The 24624-nt window shown below is 38.1% G+C and overlaps 1 protein-coding gene across 1 annotated transcript in view; it reads left to right on the forward strand.

The window, feature by feature from the left end:
• Window positions 1-24624, forward strand: part of Adamtsl1 (ADAMTS like 1) — a 359842-nt gene that overhangs the window by 159625 nt on the left and 175593 nt on the right. Inside the window, exons 10-14 of the mRNA XM_059255823.1 lie at window positions 1278-1416; window positions 12130-12180; window positions 16555-16759; window positions 18321-18468; window positions 21136-21220. Of these exons, the coding sequence (XP_059111806.1) occupies window positions 1278-1416; window positions 12130-12180; window positions 16555-16759; window positions 18321-18468; window positions 21136-21220 (628 nt within the window). The remainder of the gene's footprint in view (window positions 1-1277; window positions 1417-12129; window positions 12181-16554; window positions 16760-18320; window positions 18469-21135; window positions 21221-24624) is intronic.

Genomic DNA, 24624 nt, shown 5'->3' on the forward strand with positions numbered 1-24624 from the left:
CTCTAAAATGTCATTTTGCTTAACTTTCCCATAAAGCAAAACATTAGATGGATGTGTGTCCTTACCACTGCTTTTTCTGCTCTCTATGCTTTTCATCCTCCCAGTAGAATTTTTAAAGGTCTTTTTTAAGGTCTTTAATGAACAATTAACTTTTGTGGGTGGTCTGCGAACACAGCCTCAAGCCAGGAAATCTGGCTTCAAAAGCCTCCTTCTGACTTCCTAAAGCCTTTGCAAGCCCCTCAATGATTTCGATCTTGTCTTTGAATACATATTTTGTAAAAACTCATCTGCCTGCCAGGAAGAATATTCAGGGGTGGGGAGGAACTTTTAAAATTCTTGATGTTTACTTATTTTTACTCCAAGAGTCTAAGTCTTGATTTCTGCTTTCCATAACTTCACAAAACAGGTCAGAAAGATCAAAAACATAATAAATAAAATTAAATATTTCTCAGCAGCTTTTTGGAAAGAGATATATGAAAACAGTGGAAAAGGAAGCCTACGAAATATGAGGCAGACACTTGATTTGAGGAGAAATGGCAAAGTATTTTGGAGAAAGTAAAAGGTAGCAGGAGAGAAGGCTTGGGAGGACTTTCAATTTTGATTTTTGATTTTTATTTTTTGTTGCATTTGATTTTGTTGTTTTAAATCTGTAAGGAAGTGAGATTCCTGATAGCTATTATGGAGACTTTAATGTCTATTTATTCAGTTCAACTCATGCAGGTTGAATCTAAGCAGCCTGGTAGTACCTGATTCCTGTGGGACCTGATTCATAAATCTCTGTTGTCCCAAGAGGGCACATTGAGATTTACTTTTATTTTATTTATTCACTTGTTGCTTACTTTTCTAATGAGTTGTGAGTTTTTTCTTCTTGGAGGCCCTAGCAATGCAGAGGCAATATAGCATCCTTGTGTAACAAGCTTAGTTAAAAAAAAAAAAAAAAAAAAAAAACCAAAAAAAAACTAATGGTTTTTTTCTGTTATGTTTTTATATTATATAAAATAAACAAACAATATTTCTCATCTCAGAATTTTATAATCTGTGTTCTTGTATAACTCAAGCCCTTCAATATAATTTATTAAAATGAATGGATTACTTGAGAAAATATAGAATTTGAGGCCTACAACATTATTGAGTCTTCCAATTATGTATTTATTTTCTCTTGGAAATGACTTAGGCAATGAGAATAATTTCCATAAATGGGAAAAAGCCCAAAATCATACAGAAGTATACTGTGCTGACATGTGCCTTAAGCGACCTTGTTGGTTTGATGTTTACAGGTTACCAGCTGACGTCAGCTGAGTGCTATGATCTCCGGAGCAGCCGTGTGGTTGCTGACCAGTACTGTCACTACTATCCAGAGAACATCAAACCCAAACCCAAGCTTCAGGAATGCAACTTGGATCCTTGTCCAGCCAGGTCAGTCCAGTTCACCAGTTCGTTTATCAGAAACATAAATCAGGTTTCCACCTAGCTTCTTAGATGAAAGTGAATGTTTAACTTGAAAATAAATGACATTTTCCTGTCCAGTGTGCCCCCCTCCAGCTGTATATTAGTGATACCCATGCTCCTTGCTCCTGCTGTTCTGTGATACTGCCTCAGGGTCTACGGACTTGCTTTCTGTATAGAAGTCTTCTCTTTCTCCTCGGACATCTTGTTTCTCTCCTTGACAAAGTCCTGTCTGGTGTACATCTTGGTGTCTTGGCCAACATGATGGCATAGTGTTTCTCCCAGCTCTTCCCAGTCTTTTTCCTGTCTCTGATCAGGGATGTAGTCACAGAAGACTGCATGTCAGGACTATAGCTGACCCCTTCTAGCATAATCAATTCACACAATTAATTAGGGTCAGAATCAGCCTCAAAACAGTTTTGCTACCTTTGAACGAGCTCAGCCTTTGCTAAGTAGAAGCCAGGGCTCATTTCCAAGTACAGTTTTCTTGAGGATCTTTTTAATTAGCAGGTCTAAAGATTTAAATCTTTAACACCTTCACACACTAATGTTTGTTTTGGAAAAATACTATAATTGGCCCCTGAGATTATTTGCAAGATCAGAAGTCAACCGGACTAATGAAGTGTCTGGATGATGAGTGATGGTGGGTACGCAGGTGAAGAATCTTCTCATGCATGGTGCTTTTACTTAGCTCTTCAAACACTGGCAAGTGATTCTTAATAGTTGTAGCTTACTCATCCACAACTTATTAGACAGCATCTAAGAAAACCCTTCTCTACAAAAGCAAGTGTCAGTCACAAATACCAAATGCCAAAACATCCTTTCATATAAATGATTTCTATGTTACATTTTAAATCATCATTTGTTAATTATATGTGCATGAAAGTAAACTTCTGAACAGCTGGGCTGTTGCATGGGTGGTGTAGGTGGAGAGCATTCTATCTGTACCTTCTAAGTGATACAAGCTGAGGATTTTTTCTTCCATTGTTGACATTTAAAGTAGTATGCTATGTTCTTTCTATCTTAGAATTCTAAACTATATGTGTGATTTGAGTTTCCCATTATTAACTAACTTTTAGGAACCATAGTACATACATCATAAAAGTAAGCTCATTGAAGGAACAGAAAGAACAGATAGTTTATAGCTTCATTTAATTTTTAGTTTAATTTAGCTTTGTGTTGACATTACACAAATGTAAAATATTAAAAGTTAAGTGATATAAAATGAAATAAGGTGTTAAGTTTTTGCTTGGCTTTGCTTTACAAATATTGAGTAGTTGAAGTACTTTCAACTATGATAATTATAACTAATTCAATTGAACCCTATTTTAAAGTTATTCTATTCATACTTTTTTTACCCATACCTATAACAGGGAAAAGCACATTTATCCCAATTTAAAGGAGTAAAATCTATCACAAAGAGACTAAAAGTCTTACATATACATGACTGTGAAATTGTATATGTCTATTTCTAGAAGAGATAGATCCATTTCCCCACAGTTTTATTTTCAGCAAAAAAATGGCCACAGAAGAGGGTTTTGAAATGAAAGCATTGTTGTTAACAACTTGAAGAAAATGTTTGTAATGGGGAAAATTTAGCCTTTGTTTCTGCTCTCTGATTTTTACCCACTCTTCTCTGTGGGAGTAACATTTTTGGCCCTTTTCTTATTATCCAAAGGCAAAAAAAAAGAGAGAGAGAGAGAAAGAAATGAAAAAGCTACATTGAAAGAAGGAGGGTGCCTGTTCGGTCTATACCCTGTGTTATTCTAAAATATCTAATACAGCACACACATAAATGTTGGGACAGGTGGCTATAAAAAGAGAAAAAGAAAGAAGAGAAAAATAAGTTTGAAGTTAATATATTGGTGAAAATTCTCCAGCTACACTAATATCAAAAAGGGCTTTTTTATTGAAGATATAATTAGACAAAGCTGTAAAAATTAAGACTTAGCAGTAGGAGAGGCTGGAGGGTAGCTGCTTGGGGCGGGAGTCTACAGCTCAGCTCAAGGTGCTCTGGGCTTCCTATGGAGTTCATGGGGCTGTTTCTTGTACAGCTCTTCTGAATTCCAAGAGAAACCAGGAAGGGGTGGGCTCAACGTAGACAGGAGAGACTTTCTAAGATAGGTCTCTCTCCTATCAGACAATGGAATCAAGTCTTTGAGCAACTACTTTCTAGCCACTACAGATTTAATGATGCCATAGGAAGTCAAAAGGGGTACAGTGACATCAAAACAACACCTTTGTGTCCAAAATTAGAAGTCCTCAGAAGAAAAACAAGGGCATTCTTAGTATAAAAATCACACATTTTTAATTCCTCTTGTTATATAAAATATTATTATATATAGTCACTGAGCTCTCTATCTTATTTTTCCTGTTAATCCTAGGATTGGGGCTTGTACTAACTAGAAGCAAAATCCTATTTAGATAATTAGTTTGAATCTTACTCCCTTTCAAGATAGAAATGTGCCATGAACTACAAAAAAAGACACTAAATAGGGGCTGGAGAGAGGGCTCAAGTAGGTGACAGAGCTTTGCTGCATGAGCATGATGACGTGAGTTTGAATCCCTAGCATCCAAATACAAAGCTGAGTGTGGCCACACACCCCTATAACCTCTAAGCTAGCAGGGTAGAGACAAGAGCATCCCTGAGGCTTGCTGGCCTCCAGCCTTGCTCCAAATTCAGTGAGAGACTATGCCTTAAAGGACTGAGGTAGGAAGTGATAGAGTAGGACACCCAGTGTTGTCCTTTGCCCCCCCCCCATAACAGCTCCTGGACACACACACAATATTTAGTAAGGACACAAAATAATTGTTCAACTTTAATAACTTCCAAGCCTTGGTTATTTTTTCTCAGGAATGCCCAACTCCTTATCATTCATCTAATTGCAGGAGTCCTCTCTGCTTTCCTTGTCTGCCTTCCCATCTCCTTTTTTTTGCTTCTCCCCACGCCCCTTGTTTCCTCTTACACTCTTCATCATGTCACATCAGCCAGCTGCCATGGCAACAGAGGATACTGAGCAGACAATGAACATCTGGCCCTATTCTCTTCAAAGGGTTTTCTTATGTTGTTATCACTTTCTCTGCTTCAAAATGTTAATTTGAAAATGTGGATAAGTTAAAAGGCTCTAATGAAAACAATAAAACTCACTAGTGCTCCCCAGTGCCCAAGATCAGCATTGTTACTACATTCACTATTTCTCTTTGTCCTTGTCAATTGCTCATAACACAGTTGGGATTCTGTGAATTCAATGACTCTTCATCCTTTGTTTCCTCTTCTAAAAGCGAGCCTTGCCTCCCATGCCACATAGCAACCTGGTGCGCTGCTGAGGCAAGGACTCCAGACCATTGCCTTGTCTGCCTGGTGGTAGAACTTAGCTGGCTGCACAGCTGTTCCTCCCCGTGGGGCTTTGTTGATCTCTGCTCATGTCACTGATGCAGTCGCTTTTTTTTTTTTTTTCTTTTTTTTTTGGTTTTTCGAGACAGGGTTTCTCTGTGTAGCTTTGCGCCTTTCCTGGAACTCACTTGGTAGCCCAGGCTGGCCTTGAACTCACAGAGATCCGCCTGGCTCTGCCTCCCGAGTGCTGGGATTAAAGGCGTGCGCCACCACCGCCCGGCTTGCAGTCGCTTTTTATGAAGCGATAAAATACTTAGTTTCCCAGCCAAAAGTGGCCCCCCAAAAGGGAGCCAACACTTAAGAATAAGGAAAGGGAGAGAGAGGTATAAAGATTTAATGGCTCTTTGCTAAAATTAGTTCTGTTTTTCCTCGGCAACTCTGAGCCATGATGTCATAGGGCAATCACGTGTTCTCACACACTCTGCTGCTGTAGGTGCCATGATAGTCCAACTTGAGCATTCCTAGAAGTGCAGAGATACTACCCTCCTGTATGTCAGTGATCTACTGCATGCTTAGTTCTCTGCTTTGTGCGCCTAACACTTTCTTATGAGCCTTCTCCCATGTACCAGACGTTCTGGATCTAATCACATGTCAAACCTATCGTGTGTCTGCCATGCCATAATTGTCACTTTCTCCCTTACACCAAGGGAAGCTTTGTTGAAATTTGTATAGCAGTTCATGCCACTTTTGTCTCTTGAGTAGAAGGTCACATTTATTATGTGGTCAGAAAGTCTCAAAGTATTTGCTCGTGGTTAAGGAACAACTAAAAAAAGAGTCATTTACCCCATCTAACAAGCACTGTTGTTCTCAGAGCAGCTTGAAATATAAGGCATGCAAGCTTTGGTTGTTGGGGACCTCATGCAAGGTACTGTGAAAAGACCAGAGAGCTACCCTCATAGATTGGCTTGGAACAGACCTTTGGTTTTTTTTTTCTCCAAGGCAGTAGTAAAAGTGGCTTGAATTGGTGAGGGTGAGACAGGTGTAAAAGGCTCTCACTCATGCTACCATCGTCACAGTCACTAGCAAACAAAACTGTGTCTAAATTCCACTTCCTCTTGGGGATTTAGAGCAACAATATCCAGCAGATGCCCAGAGTTAAATGCCCCACGTGGCAGTTCTGGTGAGTCAAGTGGTATTTGGGGTTGATCAGTTGGTTTGTGTTTTTTGCTTTTATTTTTCCATCTCTACTTTAGTTTGACAATAAAGTACATAAATTATCAATGGCTAGGGACCACCTTATGAAAAAGAGGTCTCAGATTTGACCCCTAATGTAACTGTAAAGAAATACTCTGCATCTGGAGAGATGGAGCCTGTGGGAGGCATATAAAAAACTAGATTTGTGTGCTTACTGGGTGACTAACCAGCTCACAGCTGTAGAGCCTGGTAGAAGGAATGGGAGCTTTGGAATGATACAGGCTGGCTTGAGACTGCAGGTCTGCCACCTACTAGTTGAGCAGCCTTTGGCAAATTACTTATTTTCACTAAGCCTTAGATTTTCATCCCATGAAGTGACAATCATAACAGTCCTTTACCGAATAAAGTTGTCATGAGGGATAAATGCTACCAGACGTTTAAAGAGCTGGGGGCAGGGGTCTAACACACAATAAGCACTCAATAGATGTTAGTTACTACAGCTGTGACTGAGATCAGGGCTGTGCTAATAGTATTGATGTTGCCTACAGAAGCCACTCTCCAGACACTGAGGTTTTTTTATCCATGACAAGGAAAGATAGAATTCTAAAATTCTCTGAGTCCAAAAAATAGTTCTCTATGGGTTTGTTCTAAAAACAGAAGACAGTTCCTAGGAAAACATCATCTTGATGCGAAATCACATTTGTTGGGTTGCTAAAATATAAATGATCTTATACAAACTGAGGGCTGAAGTCTCAGTTTACAAGTATCAAGAATAGCCCTCCCAGCCGGGTGGTAGTGGCACACGCCTTTAATCCCAGCACTCAGGAGGCAAAGCCAGGCAGATCTCTGTGAGTTCAAGGCCAGCCTGGTCTACAGAGCAAGATTCAGGACAGGCACCAAAACTACACAGAGAAACCCTGTCTCAAAAAAAAAAAAAAAAAAAAACCAAACAAACAAAAAACAAAACAATAGTCCTCCCATAACCAGCTGTGAGTCATTGCTATCAGTCCACAAGGAGTTTTGCCTCTTACGTTCCCTAACAGGAAAGCTCAAGTTAAGGACTAGGAAATGGTTGATTTATGGAGCAAGCAAAAAAAGTGAAGGTGTCCTTAATCATGCAAGTCTTGAAATACTTTGTTTTATTGCAACAGTGAATGGTTTAGAAAAGTAACAAACTCCTTAGGACCAATCTCATTTAAATAAGGGCTACAAAGAAAATCATAAAACCTCATTTCTGCTTCCATAGATCTATACGGGACAACAAAGCAGAGTTGTCCTGCATTTTAGAATGTATCATCATGCATTATAGAACCAAAGCTGACAGTGAAATAATCGAGTACATCTATAACTCAATTATCAAGCAATTAATTTATTCTATCAAGCCAGTTCATACTAGGAGTAAGCTCATGTCTTACATTATCTTTCAAAGTTTTAAAGCATGTAGCTAGTTATTGGTACAATTCTTTTAATTACCATGTGATGTAATCGTCACATGACAAGATAATGTCATCTTCATTTTTAACTTCAACCTACCACTGTGTAAGACATTTCTTTACTTAACATCTGTAGTTTCCCATCTGTAAAATATAACATTTCTGCCAGGTACTGTGAGGATGCTGTGAAATAATGGGTGTAAAGCTCCTCCCAAGGTGCTAAGGACTCAACAAATCACAGCTCTTGTCATTAAATGGAGACTCAAACAACTAAATTGACCTCCCCAAAGTTACATGCATGAGAAGTTTATAAGATGCTCATTACCTCTGTTTAGTTTTATATTCCCTGTGGAGTTAACAGGCCAGAGAGTATAAGCAGCATTCTCAAGTAGGGCTCCATCAAAGCAAGCTGGGGCATGGATCTAAGAGCTTCCAGTTCCACAGTGTCTCTCACCCTACAGAAAAGCAGCCCTGATGCCATCAATACCCACAGTCACCCTTGTCCTACATGTTGCCTTCAGCAGACTGGAGGTCTGCTTCCAAGGCAACAGAGAACCATTTTAATACAAATTTGTGCATGTGAAAAAGTGAGCAGAAATCCAAAAAAAAAGAAGCATCCTCTGTGTAATCACAAGTATTGATGTTCACTCAAATTGACTTGGGTATACAGCAGTAGAGAAAAATAAATCCTAAGGAAACAACAGTTCTACTTACTTAAAAGTAATACAGAAATGACATTCATTAATGTCTAGAAAGAAAAGCCAAAAATGTAGACATGCAGAAAATTGTCATTTAATCAAAAATGTTAAAACTCCTCAGTAATTTGTTTTATAGTACAAAATGTGTCTGAAAAATATTTCAGATCATGTTAGTGAATCAGGATTCGTGAGTCTGGTTCTCTTGTGACACAGGTATCATTAATTGGTTTGGCATTATTGTAGTTTTTAAAAAAATCAGGACTGCTATAGAAAACATTTTCTCAGCTGATTCCAACTTGGCTCTGTGTTAAGGACATTCAGTGCTTCAGGACACTGACAGGTGTTAGAGGAGGAAGAATTCGGAGATAATCATCTTAGTGGTTATCAACCTGGGGCTCAGCAGCCACTGGGCAGGGCAAGGTAAGATAAATTCCATAAGCCTGAGTTTCTGGCCTTCCATTCTCTCTTCATCTTAGAACTCATGACTTGCTCACTACTTGGATGTTCATAAGATGGAAGTGGAGTGATTTACATTAGGATTTTTTTTTTCTTATAAAGAGATTTATCACAGTATGTGAATTCCATACCTGAGAAGTGTGACCCTGATTCTGGCTTGATTTTTTTAAGGCCATGGCTATCCTTCAGGAGTTGCATCTTCAATCAGTCCTTCACAAAGCCTTAGTGACCTTTAGGTGACATAAGGAGTTGGAGATGATGACCTCATTTAATCCATGTGTGTCAGTTCCAAACGTTCCCATCTTATACTTTTTTCAATTGAAATTTCACTTTATTTCAGTATTCTAATTGCTAAGCTTGTTAGAGGCAATGTGTTATTTTAGAACTTGCAAAAACAGGAAGATGTTTTTATAGCTAGGAAAAAAATATCCAACCCCCAGGAACCAACCACTGTTAGATATTTCCCTACTACATGTGTGAGAGTCCATATACATGTGTACTTATATGTGTACTTGTGTATTTCTATGAACACACAAGATGAAAATTATTTTATAGATGAAATATAAATATATAGATTTTCTAATGTCATGAGCTTAATGATATATTCCATTTTATACTTATTTTTTCAGCTACTATATTATTGAAAATGGCTCAGAGTGTTTTATATGTTTATGTTCTGTATAATATTTCATTATAAGAACCTGCCATAACATCATAGTGTCTCTCACTTCAATGTCCTCAGCTTCTGCTCTCCACATCCCTTTCAATGAGAGTTTTAGATGGAGTCGTGACAAGGCCTTTGTGAAAATACACAAGTGGTCAGGGTTATTGAAGCAATGGAAAATGAGTAGTTTGTCTTTATGTTGTGCCTTTGTGGTAGGTTTTTTTTTTTTTTGAATTGTGTCCACTTCTTCCTCTCCTGCCCACGTATTCTGTGACATATCTGAATGTATACACACAAACACACTCACATCTAGACCCAAACCTGGAGAGATTTTCATCAGGTCCCTTAATGGCTTTCTTTTCCACCATCCTTCATGATATACACAACCTGAGAACAAAAACAATGTGTCTTAGTGGTAAGCAATGATTGCCTTCCCCTCCACTACAGCATAGTCAAAGATCATGGCTGTGGCCAGAGCCCCAGGAGGGAGCAGAGCCAAGGCTCACAAATATGCATTTGGAGGGCTGGACAGAGCACCATTGTTTTGCTATCTTTCTGTTTTCACAGGTGCCACAGAGTCATTTTATGAGTCTTCACTATGACCCATGCCACAGAAAGACAAATAGAGCTAAAGTTTTGCTGGAACCAGGTTTAAAGTGTCTTGCTCAAACACAAACCTGATTTCTAAATCAGCCCAAAGTCTTGACATCTCTGTACTCCCCTCATTTATCCCCTTTCTTCACTTCAACTTGTCTTGTTCAATGTTACTGTCTCCATTTCAAATATCATCAGCTGATAAATCAGTTACAAGGATCTGCCACAGTCCATTCTCATATTGAAGATGACAAATTGTAGCCATAAATTTTTCCAGGGGAGAAGGCAGTGGTATGCATTTCCGAATTAGAAATTGATATAGAAATGAATAGGTAGAGGGGTTAGATTAAAAACCTAACTTCAGTCTATTTGATTTATACCCTAATTCACTTTTATTAAAAAGCAGTATATGTCCAAAGTTTTAAAAAACTTTGAGACATTGGCATCCTTTAAAATACTATCATTTTAAAAGGAAAATTCTCTTGATTATTAGATAAAAACATTATTAAAAAGAGATCTCATGTTTCTAACAAAAGCCAGGATTAAGCTGTTATCAGAAGAAGAGAGAAAAGAATGGGATGTTTAACTTCACAAGCAGGGACAAAAATTTAATATTTTAACCATTTTGTTGTTGCATTAAAGATCTTTGCAGTTCTGAGCATGCCCATAGCAGCTTCCTCCTCATAACATAAGGTTAACATATGCAGATGTGCTCACTCCTTTACATACCAGGCAAATTTCATCAGAAAATAGAAAATAGTCAAATGAATAAATACAGAAGATATATTTATTTATGCACTTCTATAAAGTAAATAAGTGAGTAGACATCCCATCCTGGGAAATCTGTCTCTACAGCCCTGTTTCTATTTGCTCTGAAACACATCTAGATTCTCTCATGTGTCTCCTTATATTTCAGGTTTTTAGAGCCTTATGGTCAGTCCTCTTTTACTTACTTTCTTTCTTTTCATGATTTTTAGTCAATACTTCTTGTTATCTGATCCATAGCAAGCCCAGCCCAATCTTTCTACTCAAATGCTTAGATTTGCTAGCTATATATTTAAAACTGTGATGCCATCCCATGTCAATTGATGGGATCAAAAAAGAAATCTATTTATTTAAATGTAAGTATAGACATAATGAATATGTGTCAGTGTCAAATATTATGTAGATATGTAAATATATACACGTCTCCCAAAGATACAAACAGAATGTATGGGTCTCTTTAATGTTCAAGAGAGGCTCTCCCTATCACTGGTCATGAAAATAAACCATCTTCTGTTGTGTGCCCTTCCATGCTCGGCATCTACCCTGAGCATCCTCATAGCCCACTCTTGATGGAGGCTCTGCTGCTCCAACTCTTCTTCAACAGCCTAAGTAGTAAGAATTTTTCACAATCCAGGGGACCAGTCTTCCACAAGGACCCAGTCTTAACAATGGGAGGCATTAGCTGAAATCAAGAAATTGGGTAATGTGGTGCACCTTCAACACAGCTCACGCTGTCCTTTTGGCAACACAGCGTGGAATGCCCTTTCTTGTGGCTCTTTGGCCATGACTGTCTCTGAACCTCATAGGTTTCCCAGGCCACTAATTGCAGCCATAAGAGTCACAATCATCATGATAAAGCAATTATCCCTGTCAAATATTTTATAGACAGAAAACTTTCATATTTGTAAGCAGTTTCATTACTTCATTTTGGTAGGGCGTTTTTCTCTTGCTAACCATGGCTTATAATATTTGGTAGTTCCTCCCTCCCCTTTCTAAGACATCCAAGTGGCTCCTCTCCAGATATTGTAAATCTTTAGATCTGCCAGAAATAGAAGCTTATTTGCTGATGCATGTTACAGTCTTGTCAGTTCTGTGGTCCATAACCTCCTGCTTACATAGCTTTCTCTTTCATCAAAAGTGAGACAGTAACTGTAATTGCTCAGTGGGCATCTGGAAGTAACATTAATAATGATGGTAATAATAATGACCTCATAGGACGGATAATTTGGGGGATTAAAGAACATTTACAAGCTTATTGTGCCATATAGCTAATGATGAGGTGCCAAGGTTTCTCACCACCTCCCTTTCCAATGGTATTTCCTGCTTGGATCAGAGGACTAATTATAGAAAATAGTGTCTTCTAAGAGCTTTCCCCAGCCCACAGCATATGCTAGCATAAAGATCGAACTGTTTCAGTGTTGTTTTCAGAGATGATTTATGAATGTTGTTTTGCAATTGTATAAAAATGTGTATGATGTAATCATTTAGTGTTTATTTATTGTGTGTACCTTCTACTCAGAGGGTTGGCATTATTGTTCCTAACAGTGACGGATACAAGCAGATCATGCCTTATGACCTCTACCATCCCCTTCCTCGGTACGTAAATCAATCATCGTGATGTTAGAATTAGCACGTCACTCTTCTGATGCTTTAGTGTATATGTGTAAAAATGTAGAGCTGTAGATCTGTTTTTCTACAAATAAGATGGTAGATGGTAGACTTTCAAATCCATTCTGAGCTCTCCTCTTGAATAATCCTGGCCTGCTCAGATTGTAAGCTTGTCATTCAGAAACCATTTTGATGGAGTCACATTTCATTGGCGTGGACACAGTAACTCACTCTAATTAGCTACAGTATGTCTCTTTATGCCGTGTCTCTCTTTCACTCCCTTTTCACTGCCTCTCTGGCTCCTCTGGGTAGGAGCCTAGTTATCACAGAGCCACTGCTAACTTAAACAAACACTGCCTGATGGGCGGTCACAACACCATGAATATGAAATTCCAGGCATGAAATTATTCTAATAGGGGCTTCAGGTGCCCTTCCTTTATTTTTGAAGAATTATAATTAGTTAAAGACAATTTTATATCCTTATTGTTCTGAACATTTTACAGAGTAAGTTTTTTTTCAACACATAAAGATCAATTGCTACATTGTCTTGTTAAAGTATATTTTAAAAGCTAGAAAAAAACGTTATTCAAATATGTTTAAAGGACTTTTTATCTTTATATTTGAGAGAAAACTGGAGTTGCTAAGAAATGTATTAGTTGCCAGTTGTATTGCTTGCCCGGAAATAGCTCTGCAGGTAGCAAAAATTAGAATTAGTTTTAAATAGCTTTGCTGTTTTCTTTACTAATTTGTCCCCCCTCCAGGGAGTCAGCTGCTGTTTAGGGTCCTGGGTTTCTATGAGACCATGAGCATAATCTATATTAGTTTGCTAAATCCTAAACTACAGCATGCAGAAAAGTAACTGTATTTTGAACAGCAAAATTTAGTAAATTTAATTGATAGTCTCTGAATCCTAACATTTTAGAGTCTAATTGGATGTTAATCCAACTGTCCAGTGATATGTCCTTCTCATAGTCCTAGCTCAGCAGTCATGCCCACAACCCAGATAAGTAAACATGCACGTTCACACAAATAGGAATTAATGTGTTCTCTGTATGTATTTACATATGTATAAATGCATATATAGGTATTTCCATGTTGTCCAGTATCTAGTTAAAAATGTCCAGTGACTGGCAGGAGACTGTCTTGTCACTGTCCTAGGAGCCATGTGCAAAAGGAGATTGAGTGACACTGTATACAATTATTGCAAAATGTGTCACTAAATGACTCCCTCACCAGTCAGCTGGCTCCCACCTTGCTGTAATTGTGCTGATAAAGACAGTAAGGGACCTCAGAATCCCCCTTAGGTATCTTTTTCCAGAAGTCTTCTCCTTGATAGTGTACTGAAAGAAATCAAAAGATAAATACAAGTGAGCCAAGATTTCCCTTCCTGAAGTAAGTATTCCTAGGACACGTGCTTTCTTTGTATGGAGGAAAGCCGTGTATTTTAAACTAAAGGTAAAGTTGGGAGTCAATGTGAACAACACTGAGTATATGTTTCTCCTATCAGGAAATCTCTAGATTCCTGTCATCTTCTATGAGTTTTCTCTTCTTTTTTTTTTTTCTTGTGCAAGTAATACCTTTCATATGGTAGTCTTGACTTCTTATAGAATGAGACTTCCCTCAAGTGTCTAAAATCTGGTGCTGCCTCATGCCTATGGTCTCACTTACTGGTTTCTGCACCATGCCCTGTTTACTTATTTGATGTGTCTATTCATCTCAGCAGAAAAGGACAATGCAGTTAGCAAACAGGCTGCATTTCTCGGCCCTTGTACTTCTCTTTTCAAGTACTACAAAAGATACAAAGTCGGCTTCCCGGACAAAGCTCTAGTAAATGGCAGCTGTTTCTAGAAATGTGTTTCCATTTAACAAAATTAAAGCTCAAATAGCTCTCCAACAGCAATTCCTTGATAATTGAGGCAGAAAGCTTCACTCTAAAACATTTAAGTAGGCTTCAGACAAGTAGAGATACAGCACACAGTTAATACATTTTAGGATCTTTCCTACTCTCTGCCTTTGACTTAGCATAAATCTCAATGTAAGTCTCATGATGAACTAATTGATTGACAATGAGCTCCTTGCTGTCTCTTTTGCTATATCCTTTTTAATTTTGAAAAATTCTTAAACTAAACATGGTATGGGTTTAAGGTCATTAAAAACCAAGTACGTTTAAATATATGGCATGTAAATTTATTTAATAGTCTTCTAGGACAAGATTTATATATATATATTTTCTTTTATTTGGTAGTGCTCACCCTGGTCACTGTTTTAATATCTCTTGACAAAAGAGTGTCGTCTCTCGTCTTTCATTAGACTTTAACTAAATATGTTGTGCTTTAAAGTTCCCTATGGCCTCATTCTTACATGAGGAGTCACATGACTTGAATTTGTAAGCTCAAGCCATGCTATAAGTCTGCCAATTAGTATCATCCTCATCTATCTTGTGATCGGCGACACTGAGAAGAGTGCCTGCATTCATTAGTGAAGTTGCGTGGCTGAGACAAGTGTTGAGACAGAAATCAATCATTCTCCCTTTCATGAGAGGTGAAATTTCAAGGTTTTAGAGTGCCCATTAGAAAATGTTTTCCCTTACAGAATTGCAATCATCTAGGTGATTAAATATCCATTAACATATTGCTGCTTCACTATCAGATTAAATGTAGCGTGAGTATACACTTATGTATTCAGCCCATCTTCAGTCTGAACCAGGCCTGTTCTCCATGAAGGAAGTCATGCAGAACCAATTCATTCCCTTGAAATAACTTTTATGCAATCTCCCAAGAGTTAAAGAACCTCAGTTTCCCCATTTTTGATGTGTCTTCTGGGGGAAAATACTGGATTGGGCAGCATAGTTTGGCTGTTGACAGTGAAGACTATGGTGTGCCTAAACCCAACAGTGCAGACAAAATGTGTTAGAAACTCCTCTAACATCGGAAACACACAGTATTATTCTGGTTCCTGCAGAAGAGAAATCAAGCCCACAACACATGTGAAACTTACGTATAGAATAATTCCAGTCTCCATGGGCTACTGGCTGCCTGTGCAATACTTACAAATGCAGCTATCCAGGTGTGTCAACTCAGGGAGGTTATGGTTCTTTCTCATTAAAATGAGATCTCTCATGAATCTTTAAGAACTCTTAAAGCTCCATATAAACCCTAACTAACAGAATACATGTAAGAAACAAGCATGGCTCGCTCAGTGCCTTGCTGCTGTAAACAGGAGTTCCACATGTCTAAATCTACAGGAGGAGAGAAAAGAATTAGGTAAAGATCTGGTTCCAAATGCTACAAGACTGAAAGAAAGAAAAAAAACAAGAAAGAAAGAAAGGAAGGAAGGAAGAAAAGAAAGGAAGGAAGGGAGGAAGGAAGGAAGGAAGGAAGGAAGGAAGGAAGGAAGGAAGAAAGAAAGAAAGAAAGAAAGAAAGAAAGAAAGAAAGAAAGAAAGAAAGAAAGAAAGAAAGAAAGAAAAAAGAAAGAAAAAAGAAAGAAAAAAGAAAGATATTAAATTCTCTTAAGCTTCATTGGCAGTCTTGTTATTCTCTGCCTTAACTTAACAGCATAATCTCTGTTCGGTCGCCATAAGCCTTTCAACTGAAACTAAGCATGTTTACAAGTCAAGGAGTTCCTTACTGGAGGACATTGTGGGTCTGTCACCAGCTAGAGAGTAATAATGTTATTGGCACTTCTGGTCCTCAGCCTACACACACTTAGCATGGTCTAAGCACCCAGCTTGTGCTGAGTGTGTGGAATCCTGGAGCTGACAGTGACAGAAGGGAGGGAGAAAGAGCTTTTGTGTAGGGAGATGTGTATGAGCTTCTCCTATTTAAAAAAAAATCCAGAAGTGATAAAGCAAAACATTAAAGATAAAAGTATCCACCCAAATGGAAAACTCTTGTATTCGTTGCTTATTTCAGTTTTAGACTTAACAGAAATATTTAGTGCAAGGTAATTAAACTTTAATACATATGTAAGTATATGCACCTGTATGTATGTATGTTACATATACATATATATATACACACACACACACACACATATATATATATATATATATATATATATGCAGAAACTACAGAGAGAGGACTACAGATTGAATCTCCATTGTAAATAGGTTACAGACAGCCCAGACATCCGGTGGATTGCTCCCCAGACTGTAATCTCCTATATCTGTGCTGAGATTTGAGGCTTATGAAACAGTCTTGCCAAGGTAGGATTTTGCCTCTTGATGAAATTTCAGCCTATGGAGAGCTTTGGTTCTCTGGAGAAACAATGACCTGCCCAGGGCACTGGGTTGGTGTGACAGGTCACTAAGGAGGTTTGGCAATTTGCACGTCCGCCCTGATGACTCCCCTTGCTTCTGTAGGTGGGAGGCCACCCCGTGGACCGCGTGCTCCTCCTCGTGTGGGGGGGGCATCCAGAGCCGGGCAGTTTCCTGTGTGGAGGAGGACATCCAGGGGCATGTCACTTCAGTGGAAGAGTGGAAATGCATGTACACCCCTAAGATGCCCATCGTGCAGCCCTGCAACATTTTTGACTGCCCTAAATGGCTGGCACAGGAGTGGTCTCCGGTAACTGTGCCCTCTTTCTTTGTTCATTAGGAGAGTAAGTCCACTCTTAGCTCTCACCATCATGCTCCACTGAGTGCCCTGTACAGTGCCATCCTTCTCTACCTAATGTCTCAAAACCTGTCATCTTAGTTCCTGGAGGGCGAACATCCCATCTGACCAAACATTTGTTAATCTTCCTTCAAGTTACTTCCACTTCGCTTCTTCTCGTTCCAATCGGGTAGCAAATACCTTCCAAGAATTATTGAGGTTGAATGACCCTCAATCTGTGAGAGCTGCTTCCATGAGATAGCTCAGCTGATTTCATTTTTTATTATGTATTTTGTCTTATGTAAAAGGGGTGCGAATCGTTTAAAAATGTAACTGTGTACACATTCACTGAGAAGAAACACGATTAAATGAAAACAGCACAATAGTTAAAAATAGATATGAAGTAGAATTATTGAAACCCAAAATGCTACCAATACGAGCTGTCATTATTGCTACAATTGAGCTTAAAACATTATTCTTAGCTGGGTGTGTGGCACAGGCCTATAACCCTAGCTCCTTGAGAGAGTGATTCAAGAGGAATGCAAGTTTAAGGCCTGTTTGGGCTGTATAGGTAAACTCTGCCTCAAAACAAAAAAGAAATTTAAAAAGGAAAAGGCTAATGATGTGGCTCAATGGTAGAGCACTTGCCTACTATGTCCGAGGCCACAGGTTCAGGATTAGTCCTTAGTACTGTACAGACACATACACACACATACACACATACACACACACACACACACACACACACACACACACACACACACACACGCTTATTCTTGGTTTCCTGCTTACAGGATGTAAAAATGTAAAAAAAAAAAAATGTAAAAATGAGGAATGGGGAAGGAGATAGCAAGATGTGGAAGCAAACTACTGTGTCCTTATCCACAAAAACAACAACAAACAAAACAACAAAAAGCACTGCAGGTGTCTGTCAGGACAGCTTCAAAAGCCTGGCATTTCCTGTATCAGACCTGCCCGAGGGCTGGCAGAGTTATCAGAGATGCTCTCTACTTCTGCCCATTGACTCAGCTCCTATGATTTTTTCCCCACTTCAATACAATCAGTTGCATTGTCTGTGCTGTGTATAAATTAGCTGTGGTAATAGTTTAACATCTCCTAATATCCTTGTAGGAGTTAGTATTTCTCATATTTTGGACAGATATGTACAAAGTAACTAAATAAGGTTATATGAGTAATTGAACTTGAGCATACTATAGCTTTGTGTCTCTTTTGTGGTACTCTATTTGAGTCTGTCTTTGCACATAGTACAACTAATTAATGATATTCTAAAAACGGTTAAAGGATGATTTAATTACCTTCACCTCTGAAACGCAAACAGAACCAAGATCAAATAACTGGTAAGAAGTGGCTTAAATCCACCAGAAGGACTCATATACATATATGTATGTGAAACTTCATTTTTTAAGAAGTATACTTATGTATTATGCCTTGGGTGGGAAGTTAAATAAGTTAATCGGGCTTTGCCTATGAGTCTTCTCTCTCTCTCTCTCTTTCTCTTGCCATCTCTTCCCAGTGCACGGTGACATGTGGCCAGGGCCTCAGGTACCGTGTGGTCCTCTGCATTGACCACCGAGGAATGCACACAGGAGGCTGCAGTGCGAAAACAAAGCCCCACATAAAAGAAGAATGCATCATACCCACGCCCTGCTACAAACCCAGAGGTAACTGAACAGGGGGCCCTTCACCCTTCCTCCATGATGAGGGACAGTCAGGCATCTCAAATCTCCTTGGATTGCTTTCTAATACCCTAAATGTTCTTAGCAATGGTTCTTTATAACACAGACTATATTAAATAGACTTGATTCTCTTTACATCTTCAAATTTTTTTGTCTTATTTTACAATATTTTTAGTTTTTATGCAAAATAATGGTTTTCATTATGGCATTTTCATTCACATATGTATTGTTCATATATATTCATATAAGTATATATACGTATGTGTTTATATGTGTATATATCATTGTAACTTGCACTTACCCTACCACAGCACCTCTCTGTCCCTGTCACTAGTCCATTTTCTCTGCCAAAATAGTCCCCATTTTTCAGCATCATGTGTGTGTGTGTGTGTGTGTGTGTGTGTGTGTGTGCACATGCACACTGATTATGAGAGAAAGCATGCATTGTATTAGTTTTTCTGAGTCTGGCCTATTTCACTTAACATGAGTATTGCCAGTTCAAATGATCTTGACTACATCCTTTATGAAGTAGCACATGTAGAAATCTATGTATACACTTGTCTTCCAACTGTTTGAAAATCATTGCCGAAACATATTGGATTCATCTTCATAAAGAGAGACCAGATTGTATATATATTTATATATGTACATATATATGTGTGTGTGTGTATGTAATTTACTATCCACATTTCTTTTAAAAACAAGGAACGAATCCAAATATTTCTACTTTGCTGAGCCTGGCATATGCTGGGAAGTCACAGACATCAACTGAGAAAGCAGAAAACTGTTACTTCCTATATTGAAAATTAAAGTAATATGAGGCTGAATTCCAGAAGTATAAGTTGACATAGAACTGTGACATATATACGAATTTAATAGATGTCAGAAATGATTTTTTTTTAATTTAGAAAAAAATCTACTAAAGCAAGAGGCATTATAATTATACTGGATCTTTCAGATCAATGTGACTATTGATCCCATTTCTATGACAGTATTGTTGGTGTGCCAATGAAACAAGAAAACTCAGAATCACAAACCATTTGGATGTTCAGAACTCTATACAATACAGCATTTTATTTTTAATGCCGAAGATGGTTCCCATTTCTCTCTTCATATTGTTTCTTTGAGACATTACATTTCTATGAAAATCAGCCATGAGGTAGCGCTACATTATACTTATTATCTGAATGAATAGCACTGTGAGCTCTTAATAGTCTAAAAGGAAAACAAAAGGACAGACCAGAAATCCCAATTGTTCTCACTCTAAGTTTACTCTTCTGTAAAATGGAGGAGACATTAGTACGAATATGGCAGATCATGAGAGAGTTACAAGAGCTATGGTGTAATAGGGTTCTTGACCTGCCCCCTGCCTCACACTGGGTTTCCTCCAGACATTACCTTTAAGCAGACTATCATTAATATCTTCAAGTATCAGATGTAGTTGCCACAAGCACTGGACTCAAGTCAATAGTGGAGCACAAGCCTGCTGTTGGTGCCAAGGTAGACACTTCGTTACACTGGCTGTCATTTAACTGGGGTGGATGGTGGAGTTGTGACATGATGCATGTGCAGGTGCCCTACACCATGAGGCTGTCATCTTGGCTTTGGCAGCTGCACATTTCTTGCTTTGTTTTGTAGCTATAAGCAACGGCTGCAAATAGAAGACAAGTAGTGAAAACCCAACTAAAAATAGCCAATTATTTATTAGTTCTATCTTTACCAAGCAGCTTTGGAGGGAAGAAAAATTTGTTTGCAGTTAACTATCAAGAATAAAATCTGGATTTTTCACAGCTAAGCAGTGATCTTGACTCTGTAAGCATCGTTAAAATACTACATAACTCCACAGTGCATGCATATGTGGATATATTTCTTTCATCTTTGCAATTATATGTTATAAAATGGTGACAGAACTTCACTGGCTCATACTATAAAGGCAAATATGCCCATAAATGACCTTAATAAATATGTCAGAAATGAGAATCTTGGCAGTGACTTCTATAGGGGCAGTTAGAGCCTCCCTAGTTCTTTTTCTCCTCCACATTTTCCCCAGGAAGCACTTAAGAAGCTTGTTTGAGTTGTTTGCCCAAAGCTAGATGAATAGGTAAAACACATCAAATCATGGTTTATGGACCTTCAGTGGCAGATGTTTCCATTGTTATTGAACCTTGAGGGCGACATTGAACAAGTCAAAACTTTAAAACAATGTTTTACAAATTTCAGCATGGTAATTTGTTCGGTTTTGATAATGCAACCTAAGATCACACTTAGCCAAAAGGCAAAACAATTATACAAAATACCACAGTATTATTGACTGGACTTTTTATTTTAAAAAGTGTCAGTGGTGCTGTGTTGATTCTCTGTACGATTGTTGTCAGTGTTTCTAACATCGGGATTTTCATAATAAAAGGACCTTGCAATTCAACGTAGAGAGAAGCATGTATATAGACACAAGTGTTAAGAAGCCTTCTTTGAATCCATCGGCCAGTCTTCTTCATGCAAGCGTCCTCAGAGCAGATATTTGCCACAGCAGTAATTATTCGCAATTGTCAGCATGACTTCCACACATACTGCAAAACTAGAACTAAGAATGAGAATGCCATGAACCCTCGGGTAGCTTCTAACCTCTTCCCTTCCCACTGTACTTATTCTCAGAGAAACTTCCAGTAGAGGCCAAGCTGCCATGGTTCAAGCAAGCCCAGGAGCTAGAGGAAGGAGCTGCTGTGTCTGAAGAGCCTTCGTAAGTTCAGGATGGGGACTCTCCTTTGGAGGGGAATTAGCAGCGGGGCCTCACTACTGTGGCTTTCATGGATCCTAAGTTATGTGTAACTGTCCTCCCAAGGGGGAGTGAGCTCTCTGGGCTTTCCAGTCAGAGATGGATCTGATGCCAAGTGTTGGTCAAAACTTTAATTGCATTCAAATGAGATTTAGAACTTTTTCATATTCTTCCTGACTGAATCTAAGTTTTTTTTCAGTTTTGCCCTATATAGGGAGAAACAAGTAGGGTTCTTGTCCTCTTCTCTAAATTTTTTCTTCCTTTGGCAAGGAGCCAAAGGTGAGAAATTCCAGGCTGATGATATAAAAGAGATTAGATGGGCTGGGGATAGAGCTCAGTGGTAGAGCTCTTGCTTCCCTAGTGTATGCAAAGCTTTGGGCTTAATCCCCAGTACAATGATAGATGATGGATGGATGGATGGATGGATGGATGGATGGATGGATGGATGGATAGATGGATGGATGGATAAAAAGACAGACAGACAGACAGACAGACAGACAGATCGGATATGAAAGTCTGGGCACAGCATTCCACTCTCCTTATCCCTGAACTTTGTAGTATGGCTATTAACAAGTAGTTAGAAGTAAATAAAATACATATAAAGGTAAAAGGCATGTAATAGCTTTACTTCTTCATTGGAAAAATGGTGGTTTTTACCCAGTTACTTATGGTACTATACAAGTTCCATTTGTAAACTGTGAAATCTAGACCAGTAGGCACAGATTTACTACAGACTTCAGAAAGTAACCCAGAAGAGAGATAAAAGCAGCTTGACTGGTAGAGCCGTATACACTGACTCCACTAGAGATACTAACAGGCGTATCTATTGCACTGTTTTCACACAGGGGAAGGTACTTTACTGATCCATTCCATATATGATAGAAGTCACTTCACAGTTTGAAGCCTTTCTAGATTACTTTAATGTAGATACTAGGGTCCATATGATTTATGGACATACAAGACATGTGATCCAACCTTCAGGAATTCACAGTAGAATACATAGGATATCATATACTTTTCAGTTTCAAGCCGAAGTATAAATTTTACTAGACACAAATGAAGATATTCAAATGAATTTTTCTCCAGTTTATCCTGTTTGGATCTAAATCTGATATAATTTTTTTAGGAAGTAAAATTGTGTTCCTGAGTTTCAAGAAATTTCAGTAATCAATGGTCACTTGATTTTCCAGAAGTAAATAAAATATATAAAAATAAAAACAAATGGTGCATGCATTAAATACCACATTTTACTTAGGAGAACAATTAAACTAAACATAAATTATTTTTTATCATAAAGATACCACATTAAAAAAATTAAAGAAAAGCAACTAAGGGTAGCAGAATTTTGGAGAAAAGATGGCAGCTGAAGGTCACAAAACAATCTTTTTTTTTCTCCATTGAATAGAGTTTTATTGAGCATGTATTGTAGCTGCTGTTAGGGGTATGTAATACAAATCACATTTTTAATGTGTCTCATTAATTATAACAAATTCCTCATTCATCCATGTTACAAATGCTTATGATCCATCTGGCATACCAACGACAAAGACAGAAACATTTCTGTTTATATTTGAAAGCAATATATTAGAAGAAATTTAACCTGGGAAATCTTTGAGTTTCCTCAATGACTTTTAACATATTTTCTACTTTAAAAGTCTAATAAGCAACATTAAATAAAGATATTCATTTATTTTCAAGGAATAGTTTGCAATTATCTGTTACCTTTGAAGCACACAATGGAGCTCTTGAATAGTAAGTAAGTTGAAGACAGCTGTAGCACGAATCTTAAAAGGCCTTATTAATAAAACAAACCTGGAGCCAAGTATTGGGGTGAACACTGGAAGATCAGAGAGACAGAACAAGCCACCTCACCGGAAGAGGAGGAAGAAGAACTTGATTCTCTCTACATCCTACTAATTTACTTGGCAATTTAAAACTTAGTGGTCCATCTCTAAACATCAAAGATGTTTATCAGGATGTTGTGCACTTAGTTGTAACTTTACTCTGTAATTATTGAAAGCTGTCTGTGGTGGTATTGTGTTCCCCAAAAATATTGTGTACCCTAATAAAATTATCTGGGGTCAGAGAACAGAACAACCACCAGATACAGAGGCTAGAAAATGGTGGCGCTCACACCTTTAATCCTAGCATTCCAGAGACAGAGATCTACCTGGATCTCTGTGTGTTCAAGGATACAGCCAAGCATGGTAACTCATGCCTTTAATCACAAAACAATCTTTAATCAAATAGATGAAGACATTTCCCCTCCTTCTCTGGCTAGGACCTAGTCTCTAGGCAGGACCTAGTTTGACAGATCTTATTGCTGAGGAGGACATCAGGGTCCTTCATGGTGCATCTACTAAGGTTTTATCTGAGACAGAGAAAAGGGTCACATTGCTGGCTCAGATTACTCCTCAAACTGTGTATTGTTTATGTAAACAGTCTGCTCTCCTTATACATTAGATTTTGCCATCTGTTCTGAGGCATATCTGTCTGTAATATTGCATTCTAACTAATGTTAAATAATAGAACAGAATTAAAACTAAACAAAAGCATGTTGCATCTATTATTATACTTCTTTCTGATTAGTCGATACCACTCCAATGAAACCTGTAAGTGGAATTAAATGCTTATGCAGAAGCATTTCATAGACCATGATCAGGCATATTTTATGGTGTGCATTTTCCACTAATGTTCCAATTAAGATGCATTATGCTTAATTTTCATAAAAACCCCTAAAGCAGCTAAACACGCTTTCAGCCATTGAAATCATAGGCATATAAAATTAAGTCATTAAATTTCACTCTTCATGTAATGGAATTGCCATCTTGGTGTGATTAATCTGAGTTGAAGTAGATTATAATTGGAGTGCCAATTTAATGTAAAGGAAATGTATATAGTTATGTTCAGAACAACAATTACATTAATACCAAAAATGAAATAAATGACAGCTGTAGAATTAGGTAATGAAAGCTATATGTTTTCCACATTTTAATACATCTTACATGTTTAATGTGCTGAGCCCTCAGAAAGGTCTTAAGTGTCACATTTTTTAATTGATTTTGAATTTTAAAAACATAATTTTGCATGGTCTTAATTCTTTCTTTTTTCAAAAAAACCACATAGACATGCTTCCAAATGTGTATAACAACCATAATTACTCTCCAAAGCACAATGAAAAAATGATATACTGTCAGCAAGCCATTCTTCCCCCACCAAAGAGGCTCACATTGGTTAAATTAAACAGTAATGTGTGGAAGCTGCAGCTGTCAGTTCTCAACTGCTGCTCTGAGGCTGGAGGGAACAGAGGTCGAGAGCTGTTATCTCGTGCACTAACTGTAGCAGGCTTGGGTGAGTTATACAGGAAA

Source organism: Peromyscus eremicus, chromosome 2, assembly GCF_949786415.1.
Source record: "Peromyscus eremicus chromosome 2, PerEre_H2_v1, whole genome shotgun sequence".
Lineage (NCBI taxonomy): Eukaryota > Metazoa > Chordata > Mammalia > Rodentia > Cricetidae > Peromyscus > Peromyscus eremicus.